The 15,390-nt window shown below is 36.4% G+C and overlaps 1 protein-coding gene across 1 annotated transcript; it reads left to right on the top strand.

Annotated features, from left to right (window-relative positions):
- Positions 1-4,517: 4,517 nt before the first annotated feature.
- Positions 4,518-8,694, top strand: LOC107007890 (uncharacterized transmembrane protein DDB_G0289901). The gene is made up of 2 exons (XM_015206722.2): positions 4,518-6,310; positions 8,206-8,694. The coding sequence occupies exons 1-2, from the start codon at positions 4,883-4,885 to the stop codon at positions 8,377-8,379; spliced, it is 1,602 nt and encodes a 533-aa protein (XP_015062208.1). The 5' UTR covers positions 4,518-4,882; the 3' UTR covers positions 8,380-8,694.
- The last annotated feature ends 6,696 nt before the right edge of the window (positions 8,695-15,390 follow it).

The following is a 15,390-nucleotide window of genomic DNA, read 5'->3' as shown; positions in this document are numbered from 1 at the left end:
CCATTTTTTTCAGACCGTTGTGTCTTTTGGGAAGAGTAACGACTTTTCCAAAAAGTAATAACTTTTCAAAACGTTACCGTTACACGCGAATTAATTCTGTTAGTTAACTAAATAACTAACATCGTGAATTAATTTATAAGATAAAGGAATTTAGAAAAAAGAATTTACTTAATGAGATTGACGAAATAAATTTTGTCCAAAAATATTATCAATCAATCACATCATTTGTCAAATCCAAATCTGAAGCCGAAGTCGAAGCCGAGCGAGGACGACGACGCGCGGGAGCACCTTCTTGTTAGCTCTTTAAGAAGTAAAGGAGGTGTTTCCTAATATAAGAACACCAATTTCCTTTTCTATTACCGATATGGGATAAATGACTTTTCATTTGCACTTTACAAATAACTTTTCATTTTCCCTCTAAATTAGTTTCCTCATTTTCCTCTTTTATTTTCCCATTCACACTTTGTTAAACCCAACATAGACTCCTGAACTAGAGTTTACAAATGAGGAATTGCAGACATTTCCTATTTGGATCAAGTTTCCAGGGTTGGATTTCAAATATTGGAGTAAGAATGGGCTAAGCAAGATATGTAGTTTGATTGGAAGATGTAAAATAGGATTTGAATAACTTTTATTTTGATAAAGATGATCCAAAGTTGAACAAAGAAGTGTGATGCTTTCACGATCTATTGCCTTCATTCAAAATTTCTTGGTCCGATAATAATTCATTGGAGGGATAATGTGTTTAATAAACGATCTAAGTTCAACATGCATAAGTTGGTGAAGAAAATGAAGGATATGAATGAACTATTAGTTGCAAATGTAAAGACAATGAAAGAGATGGAAAAAATCACTAGCTATAAAGAAAGAGAAATTACGGAGGTGAAAGCTCAATCTGTATTTACCTAGTTGTAAGAACACTGTAGTGTCTAAAAGGTGGGAGAAGTATTTTCTTTTAAAGACTGTGAAGAGGTAGAGAAACTGATTGAGGTGAAGAAGAAAGGAAATAGTTACTTAGCCTTAGCAGAATTTTCATATTGTTATTTGGATCAAAATAGACGATGGAAGCATTTCCTTGGCTTATCGTGTATGTTGTTGTTTGAATCAAAATAGGTAGTTGAAGCATTTCCATTGATACATGCAAGTTTGAAAGTGTTTATGTTTGCTAGTTTGTATGGTTAAAGTCAATAAACTTGATTTTATGATTAAAGTGTTTATGTTTGCTAGTTTGTATGGCTACAGTCAACATAAATCAAGTTCATTAACATAAACAATACGAACTAGCAAACATAAACACATTCAAATTTACATCGACCAAAGAAAATGCTTTAATTGCCTATTTTAATCCAAACAACAACATACATGATCGAGAGACAACATACAGTAGCTACTCCCTTTCTTCAGCTCAATCCATTTATTATCCTTTTCATAGTCCTCGAAAGAAAACACTCCTTCCACCTCCTTTACACTACATTTTTCTTTCAACTAGGTAAATGCGGATTGAACTTTCATCTTCGTAATTTCTCTATCAATATAGTCAATGATTTCTTCCATCTCCTTCATTTTCTTTATATTTGCAACTATTAGTTCGTTTATGTCCTTCATTTTCTTTACCAACTTATGCATGATGAACTTAGATTAATCATATACCACATCATCCCTCCAACAAAAATATTTACTCTTTTTCGATCCATAGTATGGATAAGACCAAAATTTTCTACCAGAATTGTTATTGGACCAAGAAATTTTTAAATGGGGCAAAAAATCGTAAAGGCATCACATTTCCTCATTCAACTTTGGATTATCTCTATCAAAATAAAAGTTATTCAAATCAAATTTTACATCTTTCATGGTTAACCCTAATAAAAAAATTAGAAATTAGAGAAAATAAATTAAAAATCAAACAAACAAGACAAATAATAAAAGTTAAAGAGAATAATATGTTAAAGCTAAAGCTTACCTCTTTAGCCCTCAATGATGATTTGTATGATTTGTACTCGAGTGAAAAATGAAGTGGGTAACAAGAATTATGTAAAAGGTAAAAAGAAACGAGTATAAATTAATGAAGGTATTGATATGGGGCAGTGAATAATAAACTCATAAAAGTTTTATTTCGTGTCTACGCGCTCCTCCCTCATTTCACACACTTGACCAGCTGGACACCTATATTTATCTAAACACACTATTAAATATACAGGGCCGTATTAGGTCTTGTCCAAAGTTTAAAATTATAACAATAATTTCATTCTAAGCTCAGATATATTTAAGACTTTTTTTCCTAAGTTATGAGTATATATAAATTATTTTGAGAGAATTATTAGCATAAACGGACCGCGAATGTAGAAAATTCAAATTCCATAATACATGTTATCAGGGGCAGACCCACATGGTGTTCGTCGGGTGCTCGAGCACCCATTAACTTCGTTACGAAATATATATATCTATGTAGAAATCGAATGGTATTTGTATAAAATTAACATAGAGCACCCAATGAATAAATGATATAGTTGTCTTTATGGTTCTTGGATCGGTACTTAAGACTTTTTTAGTGTTATTGTACCAAGGTTCAAATCTCATTGTTAACACATATTTTTTATATTTTTACTTAAGAGCACCCACAACCTTAAAATTCTAGATCCGCCACTGCATGTTATTGTAGTATTTGTATACTAGTAATCAGTCAAACTCTAGATAAATAGATTTTGTATCCTAGCAAGGTATAGTAATTCTCCCGATTGGGTTAGCTGTTGGATATCATGAACTCATGTGATTTATGCCAATTGTAAGAAACTCTCAACTTAAAGATTTATTGTGTGTTATGTATTACTATATATTAAAAAAAATTGAAATGTATGTGTAATCACAACTAAATATTGGATTTCTCCAATTTGCATGACTGGACATATTTTCAGCTCAAGTAATAAAACAGTGTACAATGAAAGTGCTTTAAAACAACTTACAATTATTTACATTTTTCTCTTCTCAATACCAAATATTGTGGTATCATTATTTAGTCAACCCGTTTTAGGACATGTCCTAACTTTTAAATTGAAAATCTTATTTAATATAATTCAACTGACTTGGTTTCTATCTATCTTAAGTGTGGTTTGTTCACTTCAGTATGTTTAGCTTAACAAATTATTTCGTTCATATATTTACATAATATACATTTCATGTATTGATGTCATTCGATGTTACATTTTAAATGATGCAAAATCAGAATCAACAAAGGACATATCTGTTGAATTTAATTTCATCCAATTTTAGCAAAACCTCCATCCTTTTATAGGGCTTCGATTTTTCAGAGTATTAATATATATTATATGTCATAACTAGAGTACTCAGGTAGCCTGAATATTGTTTCAACGATCTATCTTCAGTACATTAGGGCTTCAGATGAGTCAATTGAGTTATAACTTTCAGTTTTGTTATACAAGCACGCACACACATTTTTAATTATAAATTAGTGAGTTTATTTTCTAAGTTATTACATTCTCATGTTTTTGAAGTTTCCGTACTAGTTATTATTCAATTTTATAGCACGTTAAGCGAAGAGTTCTCTTGGGTCAGTAATATATCTGAGTGATGATCTTGTTTAGGATGTAGACTAAAAATGTGATATTTTCTTTCACAATTTTTTTGTAACAGTGTTTTAACGAGACATGATATTTATAAACATCCAAGAGATAACATGATAAAATATTATAAGTAGTGTGTACTCTAATAGTTAACCCCATACCTCAAACAACTTCCCTGTATGTCAGGTTGATCGACAACTTTTTGTGTGCTTTTATATACCTCTTCCGTTTTATTTTATGACACGTTTTTTGCATTTCGAAATTCAAACAACTTTATCTTTTGAATATAAGTTTTTCATAGATGCTTTTAACATTTTGAATTATCAATTACTGTGATTTATAGTACTCTTTACGTAGTTTACAAATATATAAATTTCATTTAAAAAAATTTGAAAATTTCATACGCAAATATCCGATAAAAGTGAAACTGTTTGACTCTCAAAAAACGAATAATGCCACATAAAAATGAGACATAGGGAGTAATAAATTAAATAAAGTAGTAAAATATGATAATTTATATTGAATTTACCTGATAGTTGAAAAAAAATTAAGAGAATTCTTTCTTTATTGTCATTTTATTAATTCTTACTTTCATGTCATAATATATTGAACAGAAGATGATCAAATATACTCTTGTATTATTAGAATTAATTTAAATACATCCTTCGTTATACTTTCAGTTTAAATTTGCTCTTCCCATTATACTTTTGAGATAAATGTTTCTCTTATTTTAATAAGGAACATATTTGTACCAAAATATAATGCTAACTAAAAGTATTGTTAAATTATTTTTAATAATATATTTAACCATTTTCCATATAATATACATAACTCGTAAGTTCTAGTATTTGACTCATTAACTAAAATGAAACGAATTTTAAGGTGACAGTCAAATGGATATAATTCAAAAAGTTTTACTAATAATAACGAAAATGTAAAATAGAAAAACAAAAACTAAATGAATCTCCGGGCAATAAATTGTATCTTCCCTTTAGGCTTTAGTTACCCAACATTTTCGGCATTTTCCTTTTTTCCACCTCCGCCGTGTCGGTTCATTCGCCGATCTGAGCTCCGATTATCATCTCGCCGGAGCTTCAATTTAGCATCATCAACCTATCTTTCCGGTATCTGAATTATCATTCGTTTCTTATTTGTAGTTTTCATTATCATCAGGTACGTTTCAGAATTTAATCAGATCTAATTCTTTTTTATCTGATCTACAATTCCGCCATAATTGCCGATCTGTGGACTAAAATATTTTCAAGTAATATACAAGGGTTTTAGTTTAATTTCCGGACGAAAATATGAATTCAAATTACGGGAAATCGGGTTCTTCTATGAATAGGTTTGATTTTGATCTGGGTTTGAACTCTGGTCGATCTCGATCTCTCAATGATCAGAAGAATAAAACTTCGTCGTATTCTTCTTCTTCATCATCCTATACGTATTCATCGACTCAATCGAAACCAAATTCTGGGTCTTCATGGACTCAACCTAACAAATCATCATGGACTCACCAGCCAGTAGGGTCGTTATCTGGACCGAATTCAATGGCTGGTGATATATTTGGGAAGAGTTGGGGGTCTTCAGCTCCTTCGACCACTAGCAATGTAGCGTCAAGTGTTGGGATGACTAACAAAAACCCTAATTTGTTTGGTGATTTGGTGAGCTCAGCATTGGGAGGAAATAAAAGTAGTAGCAATGCCCCGTTAAAAAATGCTGCTCCAACTGCCAACAAGAGCGCGTTCTCTATGGGTGGTATGACTGATAATCTGCCGAAGAGTGGCAATTCTGTGAAAACTGGTGGTAGCTGGGGTTCAGCTGGAAATTCTGGTAGCGGTAATGCTGGTGGTAACTGGGGTTCAGCTGGAAATTCCGGTAGCGGTAATGCTGGTGGTAGCTGGGGTTCAGCTGGAAATTCTGGTAGTGGTAATGCTGGTGGGTATAATGCATATAATTATACTGCCAGTGTGAATCAGAGTGGTGGTAATACTAAAACCCCTAATCTTGGAGGTACATCATTGAAAAATATGTCTGGAAGTGGAGTTGGAGGAGGGATGGGTGTTAATAAGGACCCATTTGGTTCGCTGGTTGATTTTTCGTCTAAGCCGGGGCCTAATATGAAGTCAGATAGTAAAGAAACTAAGAAGAATAGTTCAGGTGATGATGTGTTTGGGAATTTCCAAAATGCTACCAAATCAGATGGACCAGGATTTCCATCAGATCCATTTCCTACAAGTAATACTAATGCTTCAGCCGGGTTGAATTCAGGTGGTGCTTATTCCAAGGTTGATGATTTCGGATTCACTAATACTCAGAGTCAACCATCTGCTACTCAGTCTTCAGGTGTGGGTGATTTTGATTCGCTTTTTTCATCAACTAATGCTTCACCTGGAGAAGCTGCTGGAGGGAGTGAGAACCAGCAGTTTACAGGGGGTGATGATTGGGGCTTTGAATCAGAGTTTGCGGGTGCTAACGATAGCAGTGGGACAACTGAAATTGAAGGGCTTCCACCACCACCTTCTGGTGTGAGTGCTTCCGCTGCGAAGAACAAGGGAATGGATAATCACAAGCAGGGACAATATGGTGATGCCATAAAATGGTTGTCGTGGGCCGTCATTCTTCTCGAGAAGGCTGGTGATGAAGCTGGTGTAATGGAAGTTCTGTCAAGTAGGGCTTCATGTTACAAAGAGGTAGGAGAATACAAGAAGGCTGTGGCTGACTGTACAAAGGTATGATCAATAACCATGCTTTGTATGTTACACTAAGACCTTTATCATCTTTTAGATATTAATTTGTGCTCATTTATTTTTCATGCACGTTGGTGGCATTTCATGGATAATTTTGCACCTTGTTTTATGAAATATTTTAAAGAAATATTTACAGACTCCTCTCTGCACTGTAAGTTAGGCTAGCTATCACAAACTAGCTTCCATGTAATCCTAGTTTCAGAAGAGTATTTTCTCATTTACACAATTTATCATTTAGGGGAATGTGGTGGACACTAAATGCATGCCCCCATATTTTCTTTTGTAAAGCTGAGTGCAATTTGACTGAATATCAATGAAATGAAAGGTGATAAAGTGACATAAGCAGTGTTCGCTTCCTATTTTATGCATTTGGCGTGTGGTTTTGATTGTGTGATATATAATCTTGTCTCTCCTGGCATCTTCATCACATATATCATCTTATATCGCCGATGGCACTAACAAAGTCATAGGTACTAGATACTATTTCAAACCCAAATGGTGCATACATAAAACATTACCACTGTGTTTTTATCATGTCATTGGAGACATACTTCATTTTTTGAGGATGATCATTGCAGACATACTTCTTCTAGATGAATCTACTTGTCAAACAATATCTTTACATAGATGGTTTTTAAACTAATAATGCAGATTAAGGACCCTAGAAGATATAAAGTGCAGATGTCAAAATTGATATTTCATGTTTGCACCATGTCATTTATAGAAATATCAAATTATTATTTTGAAAAATGATCCACTGATGTGCCAAGTTACTAGCCATAATGAATACGAAGAAACTAGTTCGACAGTCATACATGTGATCAACATATATGAAGCAAAGTAAATCAGAAAGTGAGCATCCACAAAAAAAAAGCTTGAAACAACAAGGAACAGAGGGGTTGGAGCTAAGGAGGTAAGTGGAGTGTGAAGTGGAGAGAATCTAGGTAAAATGGTTTCTTTCAGTCCTCAACCCAAGATGTGATATATTACGCCGTCAAATGGGGGACTGTTTAGTCCTGTAGGACTCCCCATTTATGGCCAGCTAGAGGCTACATTCCACCCCCATACATATTGCCTTGTTATAGCCAAAGCAAATCCATGCTATGTGGCTAAGAAATGACAGATGGAGTGTTTACATACGATCAAAAATTAGGTTTAATGCATTTTGTTAGAGGGTACATGTCGGATTCTCCAAAGTAGTGTATTTCGGAGAATCTGATACCGGTGCGCATCGAAAATGAAGAGTCCGCGCAACTTATGTTGCTAGACTGAATGCATTCTTAGCTTGTCTCCAATAATAGTTAGTCTCCAAGGGAAAATGAGTTTCATAAAATTTACTGTTATCATTTCCTTGTTTGATTCCCCATCGTCTTTTAAGTCATGCCACAGGATTCCTTGAGCTAAACCTTGGAGTTCTTGTACATTCTTAGCTTGTCTCCTCGTTAAGGGTCTAGTAGAAGGATCCAGTTGACTTAGGTTAGCTTCAGGATATGCATCAATACTCGCACCACCCGAATAGGTATCAAAGCAGGCAGTACGGCGCAACAGAGGAGCCCATTCAGTATCGGATTATTTTCTTGATGCCTCTTGAAAGGAACAGTAGAAGACCTTCTATGAAGTAATTTTTGTTTTTGTCAATCTTCTGTGTTAAAAGTTATATGTATGAATATTGAATAATACAAGAGGTGTTCCCCAAAAAAAAGAGTTCACAAAATGTAAATGGAGAAAGTCTGACCAAAAAGCTGTCTGAAAAAAAAAATTACTGGTTAATTTAGATGCAAGACATTGCCAGATCACGGCTGAGAACTGTTGTGAATTCACTTTATTCAATGTGTTATCATATGAATAAAGACTTATTGCTGCATTTTGTTGTGCAGGTGCTAGCACAAGATGGCAAAAATGTTTCCGTCCTTGTTCAGCGTGCTCTGTTGTATGAGAGTATGGAGAAGTACAAGCTTGGGGCGGAAGACCTCAGAACTGTTATGAAAATTGATCCTGGTAATAGGGTGGCAAGAAGTACCGTACACCGCTTGACTAAGATGGCTGGCTAAGAGGGCTTCGGCATATTAGTTCTCTTAGCTTGTACTAGGCACAAATGATTTGAGAACTGCTCCCCTTCTCATACCAATTCTGGGGAACTCTTACGAAGAAATTCTTTCTACATTTTCTGGTTCTTGGTTTGTTATCAATTGTATTTTTATCTTTTTTCTTCTTTGCCACGGTGATCTTCCATTAAAATATCTTGAAATTGCTTTGTACTGGAAATTTTAAGTACTGTATATTTTATTCTTTTGATCTGTTCTCATGTTTATGGTCAACTTGTATGAGATTTAAGGTATAATTGATTGATTGATGTGTTGATAAGGTGCAAACTTTTTATGGATAACTAAGGTTAGAGAATATTTTACTTTGTTCTTTTTTTCCATGATCATGTTGATGTTAAAAAGGTCCGGGATAGACTTGAATATGATCAAACTCATACCAAATCGCTCCATCTCAAACTTTATTCTTCGACATACCTGTCATTTGACACATTCTCCTACAGTGTCATGCGAGAAAATCTTGACAGCTGGGGTGAAGAGTTTGATCACAATTATTGTCATGCTATCATTCAAGATACGATTTGATCACAATTATCGTCATGTTATCATTTGCTCACAATTATCGTCATGTTGTCCGTGAAATTGCCAAAACTTAAGAGGTGTTGGTTCGTCTAATTTTAGTCCTTGACCACATTCTTTTGATGGGAGGATTTTGTTGGAAGAATTATCACACTTCAATGGTAAGTCATCCATACTGCAACTAGTAAAGAGGATGGAAGTTGATGAAAATGTTACAAAAATTGGAGGGTCTGTCCCTGCTAAAACATCTTTTGGCGCTGTATATTGAGGTTATTTACCCTCCTTACTATGCTTTATTATCTGCTAGTGCTTATTTTATCTTATGGTCCTGTGCTATTTATTTTTTAAAAAAATTATGTCTAAGGGGGAGAAGTGTTTTTGTCACAATCCAAAAATGGAAGTGATGACACTCATTTATTCCACCAAGACAAGTCAACCTAAATCAAGCAACACGAAAGAAAATGCGGAAAAACTAACAATAACATAAGTGTGGAAAACTTGGTCATTCTCAAATACCTCCAAAACCTAGTTATCAAATGTACAAGTCACTAATGTACAATAACAAAGTTGGAAAGATAAATACTCTCGAATGTCTTGTCTCTCGAATAGAACAATAACATAAACAATGAAACAGTCGGTCCGCTGGCATGACAAACAACTACCTTTTAAGTATCCGCAGGATCCCTTAGATGTAGATAGAAGAAGGGTTATCACACAGATCTGCGCTCGGAACCTACATAGGTGTAGAAGTAAGGAGTGAGTACCAAACAATACGATACCCAACTAGCAATCACTAAACACAAGGTAAAACTAGCTAAAAACAAGAACTCGTTTCATCCCAATCAAACCGCCACAACTACAACCTGCACAAAAATCGGCGCAACCTAATAGTCCCAGTAGTTCGCAAGGTTTCAAAGTCACAGTCCAACAAATTACATTCCATCAAATCACAAGGGTCAAGTTCATCAATCACAATGGTCTAGTTCATCAACCACAAGTATCAAGACTATAAATCACAAGTACCAAACCATGTTCACACAATAATGAAGAGATGATCACAAGCAATTCACATTCACACCAATACTATCAAAGTATCACATCAATTATTGAGTAAATATAACACTCTAAGGCAATTCACAATGCACAATACACCATTATCAATACATTTCCTTTTTCATTAATCTCATTTCTATCACTAAAATTATTCCTTTTGAGCAACTACCCCATCACCTCTTTCCATTACTCTCCAACACATACAAGAAAGAAGGTTCAAGATCTACAAGCTTTAGCAAGGTTTAGAAGTTCACTTGCCTTAATGAATCAGAAATCAATCCAAAACTTGAGCTTTACCTTCCAAACCATATCCAAACCAACACAAAGTAGTTAAATAAATATTCATAATGAGATTCTAGAACTAACAACACCTATATCAAGCAGTTTGAATAAATGTGCCAAGTCGACTCAACAATCCGATTTCGAAAATAAAGTTTCAATTTGAAATTTTTACATTAATTAAAGCATTTGGAATCCATTGGTGAAAGCCATTACGAAAACAGAGTTATATTCAATTCATAATCACCATTTTTTTAAAAGTTCAAGCATTAAAAAAAACCCAAGGTTTGAATTCAAAATAGCAATTTAAGTTAAAAAAAAATCTTCCATAATCATGGAATAATACCGAAGAGAAATTAACATTCATCAACCAAATGATTTATCTTGAAAACCCACTTGGAATCGCCACAATCGAGTCCTCAAAGCTTAAAAATATAACATGAGGGAAAACCCCAAATTTTAGACCAGAAACCCTCTCAAGTCTCGCAAAAGCAATCTTAGGTTTGCTTCCGCGAACATCGCGAATGCGACCACCAGATTGCTAACTCGATCCCGGAAAGAATATCTAGCCTCGTTTTTGTGACTAGGCGTTCTCTTACGAAAAGGTCGCGAACATGAGAAAACCTTCACAAAAGTGAGGTTCAAACCTCTGACCCTTTGCAAATATGATCGATCTTCGATAACGCAACCCTGGCGAAAGAGAAGACTCTTTTCAAACGTGAGGTCTGTGATAGAATGTATGCCTTTACTTAACAGTAATGGACCAGGTCCCTTACTACACTAATGAGTAAAACAGAAAGTTAAATGCAGTAAAATCAACACAATGATTTTACGTGGAAACCTCCTTGCTTAAGGGAGTAAAACCACGACCTGTCTCACAGGATTTTCAATCGTTTTCACTAATCTTCAAAAGCAAAAGCGAAACACGATTACACCAAACGTAAGAAAGAGTTATCAATCTTACCGTTAAGCAATAGTCCTCTATTGCTTAACAAGCCTAAGTAGAAAAAAACAATCTACCCACTAAGCTATCCCACCTGGACAACCTAGACTTCTAACACAATACACCAATTCCTTTATAGATTCAGGAGTGGTTTACAGTTCAAGAACACGAGAATAAATTCCTAAACAACTAGACGAAAAGCTCCAGATGTTGCAGATGTGTTTGGAATTTGATTCTGCCTTTTTCCTTTTTGTTAGCCTTTACAAGATTTCTTGAAAAGTTTTTATCAAGTTGCAAAAGCTACAAAAAAGTGTTTAGGAAAGTGTCTTTTGTATTGACTAGTCCCTTTCCTAAACTTCTTTGCCATTGGTTGGAAAGGTCACACTTTCTGACGCCATCGGGAAGTGTGCACCTACTTTCTGTACTATCTCCAGCTGGCAGTCGACTGGCTCATTTTCATGAGAGCCTGGTACCTCTACTAGGTCCCTGGGTTTGTTTCATCTGCAATACTCAACAAGAACCCTACAATATTCAAGTAAGAAACCCGGTACCTTTACAAGGTCCCTAAGTTTGTCAAATTATCAAAACTACAAATAACATTTTCCCCCTTTTTGATGATGACAAACCATAATCTGAGATCTTCTCCAAAATTGTTCCCCCTGTCTGTATATTCCCCCTTAAAACCATAATCTGAGATCTTCTCCAGAATTGTTCCCCCTGTCTGTATATTCCCCCTTACTTATTTAGCTACTTACAGTTTACTTCCCCCTTTTGGCATCATAAAAAAGATATGCAGTGAACCAGTGATGTCAACATAAATACTGAACAAGATCAAAGCTAAAAAGCAATCAAACAGTAGAGGAAAAGCAATCACAAAAGAATAGAGGAGAACAGCAAAGGAATAAAGTAACCAACATGCCATTTTAACATAAATACATTAAAGACAAACTAAAAATCCATCAACACGATGATCAGCCACACAAAAAAAAGACACAGGGAAGGATTGATTGACAGTTTAGGAAGAGGGGGGAGTTTGAGATAGGGACTGGATAACAAGAGTGAGTCGTGCATTGGCAGCATCATTATCCTTGATGGCCTTTTCTTGCAGGGCAGTTATCTTCGCCTTCAACTCCTTGTTCTCTTTCTCTAGAGCTTGTACAACTGAAGAACCAGGTCCCTCACTCTGTGCAGTCAGCAGTTCTGCTTTGAGTACAGCAATTTCAGCCTCTTTTCCACTCAACCGCACAGTGAGCTCTTCAACCTCGTGTTTAAGCTGATCCTGGTCCTCAATCAGTTGAGCCATCTTGCTCTTTGGATACCCTTTTCCTTCAATGCACTCACATTCAACCAAGGTATTCTCAGAGATAGTTTGTTTAACAGTCCCCACCTTGCCAACACTGAGAGGAATTCGAAAATGCTTGAATACATCTGTGAGAAAGTATCCATAACCCATTCCGTGAACACCTTTCCTCTCAACGACAGTTTTGTGAATGTGCTCAATCATTAGACCAGGAAGACTCAAGGCTTCAAAGCTGCACAGCATCTCCATCACATATAGGTCAGCAGCAGTAGCAAGTGTTCTCTTTTCTGTGCGAGGAAGGAGCACCTTGTTGACGAACTCAAAGACCAGCTGATACTCACTCTTCATAATTTTCTTATAGATCCCAGCAACCTTGGTTGTGGGAGTCTTAGAAATCATAGATGCAAATTCTGAAGAGCAGGCTTTTCCCTGCACGGACCGGGTCCCCTCTGTAGGCACTCTGAGGATTTTGCCCAACACTTCCTCATTCAAAGAAACAGCAACATTGTTCACACGTGTGAGGAGACTCCCATCTTCCAGAAATTGAACATTGTAATAGAATTCACGAACCTCTTCTTCATGGAGGATGGGGGATTTCTTGTTGAACAGGTGCAGCCAAGACTGGATCTCCACCATGTCATGCAGAGAGTCCATGCCCGGAAGAGTAATAATCCCCATATCAAACACTCTTCCAGCGAGAACTGCTTGTTTCCTCAGACTATCAACTACTTCTTGCAAGTTGACATTCTCAACTTTCCTGGCTTGAGGACCAGGTTCCTGTGTCCGCTTCCTCTTCCTTTCAGATTTCTTCCCTTTTGACTGTGACTTTTCAACCTTCTTTGTAACCCTTTCCCTTTTCTTTTCTGACTTCTTCTTGTTATTTTTCTTTTCAACCTCTTCTCCAGACAACTCAACCAACTTTTCTTTAGGTATCCTAAAATTTGATACCTTGAAGGTTCGTGCACTTCTGACTGCAGCAGCAGATCGTGCACTTGCCTTCAAGGCATCTACCATCAGTTTTTGTGCAGCAGACCTTGTATTAGGTCGTCTCTTAGGAGTCTCCTCCACGACCTTTTCCTTCCCTTTTCGACTTTCCACCTTCCATTTTAATGATGCTTCCTCACTTGCAGATTCAGATGAAGAGGAAGAAGAATACCGCCCTAAATCGGGGGTTTTATCGAAGATGGGTTGAGAAGGCCTTACCTCTTCTCTTTCCAGGGCGTCAGTATGTTCTGCTCTGACCTCTTCTCTCATCATTGCCAGGCTCTCAATCACAAGTTCCTCACTTGCTGCCAGAATATTTGACTCGGAAGCCCTGTGTTTTGGTAGGTCTCCCTCAAACATGTTGTCAGGCAACATGTCTTCACATGGACCAGGTACTGAAGAAGTGTTTAGATCGATAGAGAAGAAAGGGTTGTCCGGAGTATTTTGTGGAGGACTGGGTGGGGGAGGAAGTCTGGCTTGAGCAGTTGTTGGAGAATAGAATGCAAGGGGCTCAATTTCACTAAGGGCATCCAACATTTTCTTAGAAGAAGATGAAGAGGAAGACATGTTTGTGATACTGGAAGGTTTCGTTTAAGAGCAAAAAGGAAGAAGAGGACAGATTTGGCCTTTGAATTTGATAAGCCTTTTGATAAAAGGAGAGAAATAAAGTTAAGAAACAGATGAGAGTTCCAAAAAGAAAAAGGCCTTTTTAAAAGAAGTGAAAGGGTGCCAGGTCCTTGATTAGATGCGTCGTTTGAGAGAGAAACGATTGGACTGATCGGTCAGAGCAACCGATGACTGACACGTGGCATTTTTCAACGGTCAAAATTTCAGTTTAAATTTAATGTAAAAATGCTAACCTGGACAGGTACCCGGTACCATGATAGAGTTTAACTTCATTCCTTAATTGTTCTAGTCTCTTCTTTTGCTGAGCAGGTCCCTACTGAGAGTATACCTACTAAAGATACAAAAAGAGATCTTGTTCAAATATTTAAAATTCACACAAAGGATACCTGCACAGCAATTTTAGCCATCAAGGGAGTTCCACTGTTTGAGGCTAAAGGCATCACTTGGAGATCAACATCCCCAACTTTAACCGATTCCTCTCAAATTGATCCTTGCTGAGAGCCTTGGTGAAAATGTCTGCAATCTGTTCCTCCGTTGGACAATATGTGAGCACAATATTTCCCTTCTCAACATTATCTCTCAAAAAATGATGTCTAACATCAATGTGCTTTGTTCTCTTATGATGGACTGGGTTCTTTCCCATACTAACAGCACTAGTATTGTCACACATAAGAGGAATTGCTTTGATGTGGATTCCAAAATCTTCTAAGTGTTGCCTGATCCACAATAATTGAGAACAACAGGCTGCAGCAGCTACATATTCAGCTTCAGCAGTTGAAAGAGCCACAGAGTTCTGCTTCTTGGTACCCCAAGAGATAAGTGATGATCCAAGGAAATGAGCCATTCCAGAGGTGCTCTTCCTGTCAACTTGATAGCCTGCAAAATCAGCATCTGCAAAACCAACTAGATCAAAAGTATCACCTGCAGGATAGAAGAGAACCAGGTCCCCTGTTTTCTTCAAGTATCTAAGAATACGTTTTGCAGCCTTCAGGTGTGAATCACGAGGACATGCTTGAAACCTGGCACACATTCCAACACTATACACAATATCAGGCCTGCTAGCAGTCAGATATAACAAGGAGCCAATGATTCCTCTGTACATTGTCTGATTCACAAGGGGATCAGATTCTTCTACTATCATCTTGGAATTTGTTCCCATAGGAGTATCAATAGGTTTAGAATCAAACATATTGAATTTCTTCAGCAGCTCTTTGATATACTTCTCCTGGCATATAGAAATCCCATTTGATGATTG

This window comes from Solanum pennellii, chromosome 1 (genome assembly GCF_001406875.1).
Source record: "Solanum pennellii chromosome 1, SPENNV200".
Classification (NCBI taxonomy): domain Eukaryota; kingdom Viridiplantae; phylum Streptophyta; class Magnoliopsida; order Solanales; family Solanaceae; genus Solanum; species Solanum pennellii.
The sequence above is the reverse complement of the archived record's forward strand: the minus strand, read 5'-3'. Positions and strand labels throughout refer to the sequence as shown.

Coding starts and splice junctions, on each gene's coding strand:
- LOC107007890 (XM_015206722.2), top strand. CDS start 4,883: ATGAATTCAAATTACGGGAAATCGGGTTCTTCTATGAATAGGTTTGAT. Junction 6,311..8,205: donor CTGTGGCTGACTGTACAAAG/GTATGATCAATA, acceptor TTTGTTGTGCAG/GTGCTAGCACAAGATGGCAA.